General features: G+C 38.7%; 1 protein-coding gene across 2 annotated transcripts in view; it reads left to right on the forward strand.

Moving 5' to 3' along the window:
* Positions 1-16,370, forward strand: part of SLC25A14 (solute carrier family 25 member 14) — a 34,735-nt gene extending 18,365 nt beyond the window's left edge. For both annotated transcript variants that reach the window (XM_068533093.1, XM_068533094.1), the window contains exons 7-10: positions 965-1,089; positions 1,884-2,019; positions 14,845-14,925; positions 15,916-16,370. In XM_068533093.1, coding sequence (XP_068389194.1) covers positions 965-1,089; positions 1,884-2,019; positions 14,845-14,925; positions 15,916-15,957 — 384 coding nt within the window. In that variant the 3' untranslated portion in view covers positions 15,958-16,370. The remainder of the gene's footprint in view (positions 1-964; positions 1,090-1,883; positions 2,020-14,844; positions 14,926-15,915) is intronic.
* Positions 16,371-17,112: the final 742 nt, after the last annotated feature.

Genomic DNA, 17,112 nt, shown 5'->3' on the forward strand with positions numbered 1-17,112 from the left:
AACCTTCCCAGACCTAGACAACCACTAATCTAGTTTCTGTCTCTATAGATTTACCAATTCTGGCATTTCATGTAAATGGAATTATACAATATGTGGCATTTATGACTAGCTTCTTTAGTTTAACGTACTGTTTTTAAGTTTCATCTATGTTTTAGCATTTATCAGTACTTCATTTCTTTTTATGGCTGAATAATAATTCCATTGTATGTATATACCACATTTTGTTTATCCCTTCATCAATTAATAAGCATTTGGGTGGTTTGTACTTTTTGGCTATTATGAATAATGCTGTTATGAACATTCATGCACAAGTTTTTGCATAAATATATGTTTATAATTTTCTTGGGTATGTATCTAGATGTGAAATTGCTGGGTCATGTAGTAATTCTCTGTTTAACCTTTGAGGAATTGCCGAAGTGTTTATCACAGTGGCTGCCCTATATTGTATTCCCACCAGCAGTGTATAAGTGTATATCTTCTTTGGGGAAATGTCTATTAGATCTTTTGCCCATTTTTTAATTGGGTTGTTTGTCTTTTTATTATTGAGTTGTAAGAGTTCTTTATTTTGGATACTAGTCCATATATAATATATGATACATACTAGTCCAGATATATGATTTGCAAATATTTTCTCCCATTGTGTGGGTTGTCTTTTCACTTTCTTGATGGTATCCTTTGAATCACAAAAATGTTTAATTGTGATAAAGTCCCATTTATCTATTTTCTCTTTTGTTGCTTGTGCTTTGGGTGTCATATCAATGATTTTATTTTTTAGTACAGTAAGTGAATTGGGAATTTATAAATGTTCCGGTATTAGCTATTGATTTGAAGGAGGAATAACTCCTATACTTCAGACTTGGATTTTTTCTGTTATTTTTTAATTCCTGACTTACTTTGTTCACTTTTAGACTTATGTCGCTACCAGTGTATTTCCTTGGTGTCTCATGTCACTTATGTTTTGTAGGGTGTTGTCCCAACTGCTCAGCGGGCTGCCATCGTTGTGGGAGTAGAGCTACCAGTCTATGACATTACGAAGAAGCACTTAATATTGTCAGGGGTGATGGGAGACACAATCTTAACTCACTTTGTGTAAGTAGGATAGGTTGTACTCATTCCATATATTCAGTACTTTAAGCACAAAAAGCATCTTTCACTGAAGTCCTCATGTAGAATTGATAATGGGTACATATGGTCTAAATACCTTTTTCTCTCTCATCACCAGAACTTCAAGCCTTCTGATACAGGTACAGAGATTCCAGATGCTGTGGGCACTTTGGTACTTGGGGGCAGTGTCTAATACAGTAGCCTATCAGATGTCTGTAGGATTTGCATTTGTTCATACACAGCCTCTGTATCTAATAAACTCATCTTTTATTTGCTTTGGTTAATTTTGGATCAGAAAGCAAATTTTCTCAATGAGAAACAGAATAAAAGGGTGAAATTTTATAGGGCCTGTGAAACAAAACCACAGTTTTGGGCTGAAGACTGTTGCTAATTTCATCCTATGTTTTCTTCATCTTGCAACTTTTATGATATTTTACTACTCAAATGCATTTGGCATATGATGCTGTGGTTTGAAAAATTTACATAACTAATAGATGATGCATAATACTTCCTGCTTAGGGAACTTGCTAGACTTATAAACTGTCCCCTTAAAAAAAAAAGGCTATCTGAATTTTGGATTGAAAAGTGAAGGGGACAACTTTTGAATAATGTAAAGATTAGTAAAGATTTTCTTTCTCTTTAGATTGTAATGAAAGGGCAAGTGCCAGGTTTTATCTGATGAGTCTGACTCATTGTACGTTTATGTTTGGACTAATTTCAGTTTAAGTGGGCAGAGGTGCAAGTGGGGCAGTCTATCTTCTTAAAGTTTTTATCTTTAGTTCCAGCTTTACGTGTGGCTTGGCTGGGGCTCTGGCTTCCAATCCAGTTGATGTGGTTCGAACTCGCATGATGAACCAGAGGGCAATTGTGGGACATGTGGACCTCTACAAGGGCACTTTGGATGGTATTTTAAAGGTACACACACTGTGAACTTGGATTGTATTTTTAATTTTCTTTGATGTCTCAGACCTTCTTGCAGTCCTTATTCTTAGTTGCTGCATTTCATTCTGAAGATGGAAGAATCATTATGTCTATTTTTAGTAGCCTCTCAGAGTAATTCCTAGGTAGAAAAGCGGTCTCCTTGGCAATCTGCTGATGCACAGTGGTCCTTAATATTATTATTCCAGTTTGAATGCTTAAGACTGCACGATACTTTTATCAATAGCACCATGTAGAATTACTGGTAGAAAGGACTTAACATATCCCACATTTGCCCATTTCAGACAAGGCAGAGATGCTATAATAGAAAATCTGGTACTTGGTTTCCGTTCAGCATTGTGCTGTTGTTCATGGTTTGGCTTTGAAAGTTTCTGCTATGTTGTGTTTGTAGGAAGCTGAATATCATACACGTATTATGTATTATATAATCATTCGTGATAATACTTCTACAAAAAACAAATTTGGAGCTAAAATATGATACTGTCATATGGTTTCTCAGTTTAGTTAACAACTATTATCTATCAGGCACCATTTTAGTGTGTACAGAAAAATTACAGTGCACCACATGTATACAAACAGATAATCAACACATCTTGTCAAGTGATAAACTCAGGGGTCTGTGGGAGGAAATTTTGGTCCAATTTGGAAGTTTGGGATAGGTTTCCTGTAGATGGAGGCATCTAAAATAATAGTAACTCACATCTGTTGAGTGCTTTCCTGTGTATCGGGGACTGTCCTAATGAGACTTACGTGTATTCATTCATTTAATCCTCACCATTACAGCATACTGAAGTGCTAAGATTAACTAACCTGCCCAAGGTTTCACAGCTAGTAAGTGGGAGAGCTGGGATTTCAACTTAGACCATTGGCTTCAACCCAACATTCTTCACACTGTGGTGCCTTCCTCATGTTGGTGGCTGAGGGTTAGTTAGGTTATAAAGGATATTGAATGCTATGCTGAGATGCTTGGACTTATTCTTTTACTTGATGAGGAGCTATTGAAAGATTTTAATCAGGTCAGATTTACGTTTTAAATAGATCACACTGGCTTTGTGGAGACAGTTGTTCTCAATCTTAGATGCACACTGCAGTCACCTGGGGAACATTCACAGCTTCTGCACCCACCTTAAACCAATGACCTCAGAATGCCTGGGGTGGGAGCCAGGTTGTCAGTAGTTTGAAAACTCCTCAGGTGATTGCAATGTTCGCCCAAGGTTGAAAACCATTAATCTAAGGGTTTGTGTCTTCTGTGCTAGGCACTGTTCTAGGTTGGTGAACAAAAAAGTCCTGGCCTTCGTGACATTTTAATTCTAATAGGAAGAGACAGATGAACACATAGGAAGTGAGGATAAGTAGACAAGTACAAAACACTCTTTCAAGAAGGTTGGCTAAGAGGAGATAGAGGGTATAATAATATAGTAATAGCATTTATTGAATGTTTATTATGTACCACACACTAGAGTATATCCTTTAACTCCCAGCAACCCTATAGAGTGGATAATATCTTTGCCATTTTATACAGGAGAGAACTCAGGTTCAGAGTAGCTAAGTATTTACCCAAGATTATACACCTAATAAGTGGCAGATCTGGGATTTAAATCAGGGTTTGTTTGATTCCAGAGTTTATACTTGTAACCACTATGCTGTATGATATTGTCAGAAACATATTTTCATGCTGACAGTAACCTTTAAGTACTTACATTTACTCACTCATTCACTTACTTGCTATTAAAATTCTTTAAAACAACTTTGCTCTTTATTGTCATCATACTTTTTTATTTTATCTGTAAGAGTGCCATAACGCTTTGGTGAATGAAATTATGCATTCATCTCTGACGTAGAAATGAGCAGCTGCAAATCTCATCCTGTTACCTCTATATTAAAACCCTTGAATGGCTTCTCTCTGATGCAAGGTCCATATGATTTGACCCCTTTTTACCTCTACAGCCTTATCTTTGCTACCTTTACTCTGTATTCCAGACATACTGAACAAGTTCTAGTACTAGACTTTTCTTTCATTCCCAAGTTTTCACCCATGCCATATACTTTGTTAGACGGCTAGCTTCTACTCATTCTTCAGATTGCATTATTTTTTCATAAAGGCCTTCCCTGACCATTAAACTGTGTATGTGTATGTAGTTTTATATACTTGCTCTGTCATAGCATTTAATATATTTTAAAAAACATCTTTTTTGATGTTTTTTTAACTTCATGAAATTCATAAAGTTCACCTATTCAGAGTGAATAGGCTTTTGGTATATTCACAGATATGTGCAACCATCATCACCACAGTCAACTTTAGAACATTTTCATGACCTCAGAAAGAAACCCTGTGCCCTTTAGCTATTACCTCCCTATCTTCCCAGCCCTAAGAAACTACTAATGTACTTTTATCTCTGTAGATTTGCCTATTCTGGATATCTTATATAAATGGAATCATGCAATATGTGAGCTTTTTGACTGGCTCATTTCACTTATCATAATGTTTCAAGGTTCATCCATGCTGTAGCATGTATCAGTACAGGCATACCTCAGAGGTATGCTTCCAGACCACCACAATAAAGCAAATGTCGCAATAAAGCAAATGTCACAATAAAGGGAGTCACATGAACTTTTTGGTTTCCCAGTGCATGTAAAAATTATGTTTACGCTATACAGTAGTCTATGAAGTGTGCATTAGTATTGTCTTAAAAAAATGTACATACCTTGATTTGCTAAAAAATGTTAACCATCATCTGAGCCTTCAGTGAGTCATTTCTTTGCAATAGTAACATCAAAGATTACAGATCACCATAACAAATATAATATAATGAAAAAGTTTGAAATATGACGAGAATTACCAAAAGTGACAGAGAGATACAAAATGAGCAAGTGCTGTTGGAAAAATGGTGCTGATAGACTTGCTCCATGCAGGGTTGCCACAAACCTTCAATTTGTTAAAAATCCACTATCTGCAAAGTGTAGTAAAGTGAAGTGCAATAAAATGAGGTATGCCTGTACTTTGTTCCTTTTTATGGTTGGGTAATATTCTGCTGTATGGCTGTATCACATTTGTTACATTTTATTGTCTAGTTGAACCTTGAGCAACATGAGTTTGAACTGCACGGGTCCATTTATATGCAGATTTTTTTCAAGAGTAAATACTACGGTACTGCACAACCTGTGGTTGGTTGACTCTCTGGATGTAGAGGGCTGAAAATAAGTTATATGAGGACTTTTGACTGCATGGAGGGTCGGTGCCTCTAAACACCTGCATTGTTCAAGAGTCAATTGTAATTGCTTTTAATGGCTGTCTGCCCAGTAGACTCTAAGTTCCGTGAAGGCAGGGCCATATGCATCTTGTTTATCACTTTATCCACAGCAAATTATTTGTTGAATGAATGTATAACTTCATGAAGTAGCCTCTTGTCTCTGTGTATCTACAGAAGTTCTTGCTTGTTTTCACTCAACTGCCTCAAGCCAAAAAGTGTGCATCCCAGTTCTAATGTTTGGAAGAAGTTAGTCCCTGTTTTGCAGCTCTACGAGGATTCGTATGGCTCATGAGAGTGTTAGAGGCTGTGTGTGTGTGTGTGTGTGTGTGTAAAAGTTTGTGTGTTCATTTACTCAACAAATATTTATTCAGATATTTAGTGGAGACTTTACTGTGCCAGACAGTGTTACGTGGTGGGATAGAATGGTGAAGAAGACCAACATGGTCCCTGCTTTTCTGGAGATTACATTCTAGTTGAGGGAGACAGACAATAAACACACAGGTAATAAACAGTGTAATTTTATTATTCCAAATCTTTTTTTGGTCATGCTGTGCAGCATGCGGAATCTTAGTTCCCTGACCAGGGATAAAATCCATGCCCCCTGCATTGGGAGTGCGGAGTCTTAACCACTGGACCACCAGGGAAGTCCAATAAACAGTATAACTTCAGATGGAAGTAAATACTATGAAGAAACTAACACAGCATAATGAGATAGTGACTTGGTGATAGTGGTGGGGAACTACTTCAGCTAGGATGGCCAGGGAAAGGCTGTGAGGAGGTGACATTTGAGCAGAGGTCTGAATGATGAGAAGAAGGTGGCCACGAGAAGATCTGAGAGAAAAGCATTCCAAAAAGAGGGAGTGGGTACAAAGGCCCTGAGTTGGGAATGAGTTGGACATGTTCAAGGGTTAAAAACAAGGCTGGTATGGCTGCATGTGATGAATAAAGGAAAAAGTAGTAGGAAATGAAACTGGAGAGAGAGGCAGGGGCTAAATCATGCAGGTCATTAAAGAAAATTTGCAGTTAGAATGAAATCCACTGGGAATTCATTGGAGAGCTTTAAACAGAAAAGTGACTATCTGATTTATAATTTTAAAAGATTGCTTTGGCTTCTCGGTGGAGACTGTAGACCAGTTCCAGGTGAGAGGTGATGGGGTTTGGTTGTATCTCTCAGGTGCCTTATCTTAGCAGTCTATGATTCTAGGTTATCTGTATCCAGGATTTATTTTGGTTGATTTTCACAATTTTCCAACATCAATTTTGGTCTGAGACCTATAGCATTTGCTGATGATCCATTGGGGCAAGCATATGTTTCCATAAATAGTGCCCTTGTTCTGTTACTATTTGCTTTAAAAATGATTAATAAGGATAATCGTATTGAGTGTTCTTAATCTATAGGATGGGATAAGGGATATTTAGACGTCTGGATTCTCATATTGTTGTCTTATCCAAATATTCATTTTTTAGTATACTGGTGGGTTTCACTTCACCAGTGGGAAGGCAAAATAACATTTTTTTCAATGTAGAATACAATGCCTAACACACAGGAGTTACTTAATAGATATTTATGCATTAAACAGGAACTGTTTCTGTTGGTGAAATTCAATACACATCATCAATTTATGACCTTTGGTATGCATTATTTGTCATTTAATCCTTTTGTTTTTGAATTTTTGAATTTTATTTTATTTATTTTTTTATACAGCAGGTTCTTATTAGTCATCAATTTTATACACATCAGTGTATACATGTCAATCCCAATCGCCCAATTCAGCACACCACCACCACCACCCCCCGCCACTTTCCCCCCTTGGTGTCCATACGTTTGTTCTCTACATCTGTGTCTCAATTTCTGCCCTGCAAACCGGTTCATCTGTACCATTTCTCTAGGTTCCACATACATGCGTTAATATATGATATTTGTTTTTCTCTTTCTGACTTACTTGACTCCGTATGACCGTCTCTAGATCCATCCACGTCTCTACAAATGACTCCATTTCGTTCCTTTTTATGGCTGAGTAATATTCCATTGTATATATGTACCACATCTTCTTTATCCATTCATCTGTTGATGGACATTTAGGTTGCTTCTATGACCTGGCTATTGTAAATAGTGCTGCAATGAACACTGGGGTGCATGTGTCTTTTTGAATTATGGTTTTCTCTGGGTATATGCCCAGTAGTGGGATTGCTGGGTCATATGGTAGTTCTGGTTTTAGTTTTTAAAGTAACCTCCATACTGTTCTCCATACTGGCTGTATCAATTTACATTCCCACCAACAGTGCAAGAGGGTTCCCTTTTCTCCACACCCTCTCCAGCATTCATTGTTTGTAGATTTTCTGATGATGGCCATTCTGACTGGGGTGAGGTGATACCTCATTGTAGTTTTGATTTGCATTTCTCTAATGATTAGTGAAGTTAAGCATTCTTTCATGTGTTTGTTGGCAATCTGTATATCTTCTTTGGAGGAATGTCTATTTAGGTCTTCTGCTCATTTTTGGATTGGGTTGTTTGCTTTTTGATATTGAGCTAAATGAGCTGCTTGTAAATCTTGGAGATTAATCCTTTGTCAGTTGCTTCATTTGCAAATATTTTCTCCCATTCTGAGGGTTGTCTTTTCGTCTTGTTTATGGTTTCCTTTGCTGTGCAAAAGCTTTTAAGTTTCATTAGGTCCCATTTGTTTATTTTTGTTTTTATTTCCATTACTCTAGGAGGTGGATCAAAAACGATCTTGCTGTGATTTATGTCAAAGAGTGTTCTTCCTACGTTTTCCTCTAAGAGTTTTATAGTTTCCGGTCTTACATTTAGCTCTCTAATCCATTTTGAGTTTAGTTTTGTGTATGGTGTTAGAGAGTGTTCTAATTTTATTCTTTTACATATAGCTGTCCAGTTTTCCCAGCACCACTTATTGAAGAAACCGTCTTTTCTCCACTGTATATTCTTGCCTCCTTTATCAAAGATATGGTGACCATAGGTGCGTGGGTTTATCTCTGGGCTTTATATCCCATTCCACTGATCTATATTTCTGTTTTTGTGCCAGTACCATATTGTCTTGATTACTCTAGCTTTGTAGTATAGTCTGAAGTCAGGGAGTCTGATTCCTCCAGCTCCATTTTTTTCCCTCAAGACTGCTTTGGCTATTCGGGGTCTTTTGTGTCTCCATACAAATTTTAAGATTTTTTGTTGTAGTTCTGTAAAAACTGCCATTAGTAATTTGATAGGGATTGCATTGAATCTGTAGATTGCTTTGGGTAGTATAGTCATTTTCACAATATTGATTCTTCCAATCCAAGAACATGGTATATTTCTCCATCTGTTTATGTCATCTTTGATTTCTTTCACCAGTGTCTTATACTTTTCTGCATACAGGTTTTTGTCTCCTTAGGTAGGTTTATTCCTAGGTATTTTATAATTTTTGTTGCAATGGTAAATGGGAATGTTTCCTTAATTTCTCTTTCAGATTTTTCATTAGTGTATAGGAGTGCAAGAGATTTCTGTGCATTAATTTTGTATCCTGCAACTTTACCAGATTCATTGATTAGCTCTAGTAGTTTTCTGGTGGCATCTTTAGGATTCTCTATGTATAGTATCATGTCATCTGCAAGCAGTGACAGTCTTCCTTTTTCTTTTCCAATTTGTATTCCTTTTATTTTTTCTTCTCTGATTGCCGTGGCTAGGACTTCCAAAACTATGTTGAATAACAGTGGTGAGAGTGTACATCCCTGTCTTGTTCCTGATCTTAGAGGAAATGCTTTCAGTTTTTCACTATTGAGAATGATGTTTGCTGTGGGTTTGTCATATATGGCCTCTATTATGTTGAGGTAGGTTCCCTCTATGCCCACTTTCTGGAGAGTTTTTACCAAAAAAGGGTGCTGAGTTTTGTCAGAAGGTTTTTCTGCATCTATTGAGATCATATGGTTTTTATTTTTCAGTTTGTTGATATGGTGTATCACACTGATTGATTTGTGTATATTGAAGAATCCTTGCATCCCTGGGATAAAACCCACTTGTTCATGGTGTATGATCCTTTTAATGTGTTGTTGGATTCTGTTTGCTAGTATTTTGTTGAGGATTTTTGCATCTATATTCATCAGTGATATTGGTCTGTAATTTTCTTTTTTTGTAGTAGTTTTGTCTGGTTTTGGTATCAGGGTGATGATGGCCTCATAGAATGAGTTTGGGAGTGTTCCTGCAATTTTTTGGAAGAGTTTGAGAAAGATGGGTGTTAGCTCTTCTCTAAATGTTTGATAGAATTCACCTGTGAAGCCATCTGGTCCTGGACTTTTGTTTGTTGGAAGATTTTTAATCACAGTTTCAATTTCATTACTTGTGATTGGTCTGTTCATATTTTCTATTTCTTCCTGGTTCAGTCTTGGAAGATTATACCTTTCTAAGAATTTGTCCATTTCTTCCAGGTTGTCCATTTTATTGGCATAGAGTTGCTTGTAGTAGTCTCTTATGATGCTTTGTATTTCTGCAGTGTCTGTTGTAACTTCTCCTTTTTCATTTCTAATTCTACTGATTTGAGTCCTCTCCCTCTTTTTCTTGATGAGGTCTGGCTAAAGGTTTATCAATTTTGTTTAGCATCTCAAAGAACCAGCTTTCAGTTTTATTGATCTTTGCTATTGTTTCCTTCATTTCTTTTTTATTTATTTCTGATCTGATCTTTATTATTTCTTTCCTTCTGCTAACTTTAGGTGTTTTTTGTTCTTCTGTCTCTAATTGCTTTAGGTGGAAGGTTAGGTTGTTTATTTGAGATTTTTCTTGTTTCTTGAGGTAGGATTGTATTGCTATAAACTTCCCTGTTAGTACTGCTTTTGCTGCATCCCATAGGTTTTGGGTCGCCGTGTTATCCTTGTCATTTGTTTCTAGGTATTTTTTAAATTTCCTCTTTGATTTCTTCAGTGATCTCTTGGTTATTTAGTAACGTATTGTTTAGCCTCCATGTGTTTGTGTTTTTTATGTTTTTTTCCCTGTAATTGATTTCTAATCTCATAGCGTTGTGGTTGGAAAAGATGCTTGATATGATTTCAATTTTCTTAAATTTACCGAGGCTTGATTTGTGACCCAGGATGTGATCTATCCTGGAGAATGTTCCATGCGCACTTGAGAAGAAAGTGTAATCTGCTGTTTTGGGTTGGAATGTCCTATAAATGTCAATTAAATCTATCTGGTCTATTGTGTCATTTAAAGCTTGTGTTTCCTTATTAATTTTCTGTTTGGATGATCTGTCCATTGGTGTAAGTGAGGAGTTAAAGTCCCCCACTATGATTTTGTTACTGTCGACTTCCTCTTTTATAGCTGTTAGCAGTTGCCTTATGTATTGAGGTGCTCCTGTGTTGGGTGCATAGATATTTATAGTTGTTATATCTTCTTCTTGGATTGATCCCTTGATCATTATGTAGTGTCCTTCTTTGCCTCTTGTAATAGTCTTTATTTTAAAGTCTATTTTGTCTGATATGAGAATTGCTACTCCAGCTTTCTTTTGATTTCCATTTGCATGGAATATCTTTTTCCATCCCCTCAGTTTCAGTCTGTATGTGTCCCTAGGTCTGAAGTGGGTCTCTTGTAGACAGTATATATATGGGTCTTGTTTTTGTATCCATTCAGCTAGCCTGTGTCTTTAGGTTGGAGCATTTAATCCATTCACGTTTAAGGTAATTATCGATATGTACGTTCCTATTACCATTTTCTTAATTGTTATTGGTTTGGTTTTTTTTTTAACATCTTTATTGGAGTAAAATTGATTTACAATGGTGTTAGTTTGCTTTATAACAAAGTGAATCAGCTATATGTATACATATATCCCCGTATCTCCTCCCTCTTGTGTCTCCCTCCCACCCTCACTATCCCACCCCTCTAGGTGGTCACAAAGCACCGAGCTGATCTCCCTGTGCTATATGGGTTCGTTTTTGTAGGTCCTTTTCTTCTCTTGTGTTTCCCACTTAGAGAAGTTCCTTTAGCATTTGTTGTAGAGCTGGTTTGGTGGTGCTGAATTCTCTTAGCTTTTGCTTGTCTGTAAAGCTTTTGATTTCTCCATCGAATCTGAATGCGATCCTTGCCAGGTCAAGTAATCTCGGTTGTAGGTTCTTCCCTTTCATCACTTTAAATATATCGTGCCACTCCCTTATGGCTTGTAGAGCTTCTGCTGAGAAATCAGCTGTTAACCTTATGGGAGTTCCCTTGTATGTTATTTGTCGTTTTTCCCTTGTTGCTTTCAATAAGTTTTGTTTGTCTTTAATTTTTGTCAATTTGATTATTATGTGTCTCAGCGTGTTTCTCCTTGGGTTTATCCTGCCTGGGACTCTCTGCGCTTCCTGGACTTGAGTGGCTATTTCCTTTCCCATGTTAGGGAAGTTTTCGACTATAATCTCTTCAAATATATTCTCGGGTCCTTTCTCTCTCTCTTCTCCTTCTGGGACCCCTATAATGCGAATGTTTTTTTTTTTAAAATAGCTGAACTTTTAAAATTAATTAATTAATTAATTAATTAATTAATTAATTTTTAAATTTTTTTAATTTATGGCTGTGTTGGGTCTTCGTTTCTGTGCGAGGGTTTCTCTAGTTGCGGCAAGCGGGGGCCACTCTTCATCGTGGTGCGTGGGCCTCTTCACTATCGTGGCCTCTCTTGTTGCGGAGCACAGGCTCCAGACGCGCAGGCTCAGTAATTGTGGCTCACGGGCCCAGCTGCTCCGTGGCATGTGGGATCTTCCCAGACCAGGGCTCGAACCCGTGTCCCCTGCATTGGCAGGCAGATTCTCAACCACTGCGCCACCAGGGAAGCCCCAATGCGAATGTTGTGTTTAATGTTGTCTCAGAAGTCTCTTAGGCTGTCTTCATTTCTTTTCATTGTTTTTTCTTTATTCTGGTCCACAGCAGTGAATTCCACCATTTCTGTCTTCTAGGTCACTTATCCATTCTTCTGCCTCAGTTATTCTGCTATTGATTCCTTCTAGTGTAGTTTTCATTTCAGTTATTGTATTGTTCATCTCTGTTTGTTCTTTAATTCTTCTAGGTCTTTGTTAAACATTTCTTGCATCTTCTCAGTCTTTGCCTCCATTCTTTTTCCGAGGTCCTGGATCATCTTCACTATCATTATTCTGAATTCTTTTTCTGGAAGGTTGCCTTTCTCCACTTCATTTAGTTGTTTTTCTGTGGTTTTATCTTGTTCCTTCATTTGGCACAAAGTCCTCTGCCTTTTCATTTTGTCTATCTTTCTGTGAATGTGGTTTTCCTTCCACAGGCTGCAGAATTGTAGTTCTTCTTGCTTCTGTTGTCTGCTCTCTGGTGGATGAGGCTATCTATGAGGCTTGTGCAAGCTTCCTGATGGGAGGGACTGGTGGTGGGTAGAGCTGGCTGTTCCTCTGGTGGGCAGAGCTCAGTAAAACTTTAATCTGCTTGTCTGCTGATGGGTGGGGCTGGGTTCCCTCCCTGTTGGTTGTTTGGCCTGAGTCGACCCAGCACTGGAGCCTACCCGGCTCTTTGGTTGGGCTAATGGTGGACTCTGGGAGGGCTCACGCCAAAGAGTACTTCCCAGAAGTTCTGCTGCCAGTGTCCTTGTCCCCACGGTGAGCCACAGCCACCCCCCGCCTCTGCAGGAGACCCTCCAACAGTAGCAGGTAGGTCTGGTTCAGTCTCCTATGGGGTCACTGCTCCTTCCCCTGGGTCCTGATGTGCACACTACTTTGTGAGTGCCCTCCAAGAGTGGAGTCTCTGTTTCCCCCAGTCCTGTCGAAGTCCTGCAATCAAATCCCGCTAGCCTTCAAAGTCTGATTTTCTAGGAATTCCTCCTCCTGTTGCCAGACCCCCAGGTTGGAAACTGACATGGGGCTCAGAACCTTCACTCCAGTGGGTGGACTTCTGTGATATAAGTGTTCTCCAGTTTGTGAGTTACCCACCCAGCAGTTATGGGATTTGATTTTATTGTGATTGCACCACTCCTACCATCTCATTGCGGCTTCTCCTTTGTCTTTGGATGTGGGGTATCTTTTGTAGTGAGTTCCAGTGTCTCCTGTCTATGATTGTTCAGCAGTTAGTTGTGATTCCGGTGCTCTCGCAAGAGGGAGTGAGCGCCTGTCCTTCTACTCCGCCATCTTGAACCAATCTCTGTGTCATTTAATTCTAATAACCACTCAGTTGGCATATGTAGGACCTCCGCTGTATAAAACAGAAAACTTAAACTCAAAGCATTTTACACTATTCCTCATCTAATCCTCTGGTCATTCACATGAGGTCAGCCATGGCATTACATACACAGAATTTACAGTGATGAAACAGATTCAGAGAAGGACAGTGACTTGCCCAACTCCTCTTCCCCTACCCTGCTTTAGTTTTCTTATTAGTACTTATTATTTGTGAATATAATATATGTCAATTTATGTATTCGTTTGTCAGCTCCACTAGAGTATGCACTCCATGAGGGCAGGGAATGTATGTTATCTGTGGCTGTGTAACAAATTACTCAAAAACTCAGTGCCTTAATACAACATGCATTTATTATGTCACAGTTTCTGTGAGTTAGGAATTCAGAAGCAGCTTAGCTGAATGATTTCAGCTTAGGCTGTCTCATGAGGTAATAGTCCAGATGTCAGCTAGGGTTGTAATCATCTGAAGGCTTGACTGGGGCTGGGACATCTGCTTTAAGGATCATTCATGTAGTTGTCAGCAGGAAGGCTTTGTTCCTCGCTGGCTATTGGCTGGAGGGCTTAGTCTCTCACCACATGGGCTTCTCTTCATGACATGGCGGCTGGCTTCCTCCATAGTAAATGATCAAAGACAGACAAGGCAAAACCTTATTTTTAAAAAAATTTATTTATTTATTTATTTATTTATTTTTGGCTGTGTTGGGTCTTTGTTTCTGTGCAAGGGCTTTCTCTAGTTGTGGCAAGCAGGGGCCACTCTTCATTGCGGTGTGCGGGCCTCTCACTATCGCGGCCTCTCTTGTTGCAGAGCACAGGCTCCAGATGCGCAGGCTCAGTAGTTGTGGCACACGGGCTTAGTTGCTCCGCGGCATGTGGGATCTTCCCAGACCAGGGCTCGAACCCGTGTCCCCTGCATTGGCAGGCAGATTCTCAACCACTGTGCCACCAGGGAAGCCCCAAAACCTTATTATATACAAAATGTCTTTTATAGCATAGCATTGGCGGTGACGTACGTTCACTACTGCCATACTCTATTGGTGACACAGACCAATCCTGATATGTTGTGGGAGGGACTACACAAGGGTGTGAATAACTGGAGTTGGCTTTCATCGGGGTCCATCTTGGAGGCTGGCTACCACAGACACTTTCTCTCTTGTTTACTATTATTACTATTATCTCAAAATGGAGAAGAGTACCTTGCATATTGTAGGTGCTTAGTAAATATTTGTTGAATGAGTGGGTGGGTGTATTTAGAACACAAAATATATGTCTTTAGAAAAAGGACCATTCATGGATCCTAAGTTGTTGGGGAGGGGCATGGAAGATGAGTACTAAAATAAAAATAATTGTCAGATGTAAAGTGTAAGGAGAATTCACTCTTATTTTTTTTATTATATCTTTCCCTCAGATGTGGAAACATGAGGGCTTTTTTGCACTCTATAAAGGATTTTGGCCAAACTGGCTTCGACTTGGACCCTGGAACATCATTGTATCCTTTTGGAACATGAGAATGAAAGTAAATGCTTCAAGCTCCCAGGTAATTCTAGGCTATAGGAAGGAAAATTTGATTATTGAAGCCTTTAGGCAAGTGAGAATCTACTCAAGCATTCTAATGGTGACCACTGTGGGTGGAACTAAGTACAGAAATGGCTTTCAGTTGGAGTCTAATACAAACTAAAGGGATTAGAAAAGAAATGGCAAAGTTTCTATTCCTCTTTAAAACAAACAACAACAACAAACACAGCCAAATCTGGAAGGGGCTAGGAAGTTTTGGGAAACCCTGCTAGGAGATGTCCACAGGAAGGTCCATGCTGAGGTAGTCCATATTTCCTACCCCTAAGTGTATGACTAAAATAGCTGGGGAAATAATAAGACAGAAAACACTCATAGAGCAAAAGAATCCAGAGCGAAGCAGGGCTCCTTCCTCATGGATGACCCTCCTTCCTTTAGGTGTGTTTGAGTGCCTCCTATGGGCAGAGCCATGAGTTGGATAGTGTGTGTGGTGGTGTTTGTACAGTGGTGAGCAGTTCAGGGTTGAAAAGTAATCCTTGCCCTTGTGGAGTCTATAGGTTAAGGGAGATAGTATCTCCCTCCCTCCTTGGGATTCCTCTGATCACCTAATGTCTGTAACAGTTACTCTAGCACTGAATTATATGTCGTTGATGTTCTTGGATAGTTGTGTGTCTGTGTGTGTGTGTGTGTGTGTGTGTGTGTGTGTGTGGCCTGTTTGCCCCTGAAGAATATGTTAGAATTGTAATATGTTTATATTGCTAAATGCCAACAATCAAAATTGGCACATGGTGAGCACTCAACACATGCTTGATTTGCCAGATATTGTTTTAAAAAAAGACTTTAAAGCAAATGCAACTTAGAATAGCACAGACTAAGTACCTCAATTTAAGAGAATGCAATGCACAATTTTAGAACTGGGTTTGACTTTCAGTATCATCCCAGTGATCTTCCATGACTTACTCTTCAGTTTTTTATTACGTACGAGCAGCTCAAGAGGCTTCAAATCTAAGGACTGAATTATATGTGAGTCAAGCCCTGCCAACCTTTCTACTCTTCTTTTCCCTTTTTCTGTGTTCTAATGTATTTTGACAAAGTTGTAAGTGTTTACTGAACCATTGGTCTCCCAAGGCCCTCCTGATGGAAGAACGATAGGATGGTTCAAAATTGCTCATGTGTTTGTGTTGCCATGTGAACTTTTCCCTGAGAGGAAGTATTAACATTGAGACTCTGGCCCCAGATTGGTATCTTCTGTGAAGATGGATACTGATGGATGACACTCAAAATGACCTTCTCTTCAAATTTGGGTTAAATGTAGTTCGTTAGCCCCAGACTTGGGCTAGAGCAGAAGGCATAGGCCAGGGCAGTTACTGCTATTTATGTTACAGACCTCGGTTCTCATTAAAGTATTTATTGGCAGAATAACTTTGGCTTTGTCTTCATTTACTGTTTTCTCATTTGCAAAATCTTTAATTTATATTATGTTCTCCAGAAAGCAATAAAGAGAAGGTGACTATGAAGTTGAGTCTGGACTCCCAAAGCACATTTATGGGAATAGACTAAGTACATTGTGCTTTCCCATTGCCATTCATTGTCATAATGCCACTTGTAAACATCAGACAAGTGGTTCTATCCTAAAGAATGAATAAACAAACAAGGGGCTCATTTGGAAGTTTTCACAGATAAAATGCTGGAAGAGGCTTAAAATAGAACCCTGTGTCCAGGGTTCTAGCTGTCTTACAGGCAAAAAGTTCTGGCTACTTTCTTGTACCAGAATAGTGCCTACCACTTTGTAGGCACTCAAATATTTGTGAGATGAATACTTTAGTTCTTCATCTTTATCCATTCATTCATTTGTTCAACAAACATTTATTGTTATCTATTATGTCTTAGATGCTGGGGATGTAAAAATAAATTAAAACATAGTCTCTGATTTCAAGGTCACATTATAGTAGGAGAAACAGATATGTAAGTAGGTACTAAGTACAATACAGTAGGTACTAAGTACTGTCTGAGAGATGAACTAAGTGCTGTAGAAGCACAGAGGAGGGAACAGCCAATTACCTAGGGGATTGGCCAAAGGCTTCATAATGGAGGTGACAGTTGTGCTAAAAAGCAGATGTTACCAGGTAGATAAGGCAGGGAAGGACATTCCAGGCAGGGAAAT

Source organism: Eschrichtius robustus, chromosome X (assembly GCF_028021215.1).
Source record: "Eschrichtius robustus isolate mEscRob2 chromosome X, mEscRob2.pri, whole genome shotgun sequence".
Lineage (NCBI taxonomy): Eukaryota > Metazoa > Chordata > Mammalia > Artiodactyla > Eschrichtiidae > Eschrichtius > Eschrichtius robustus.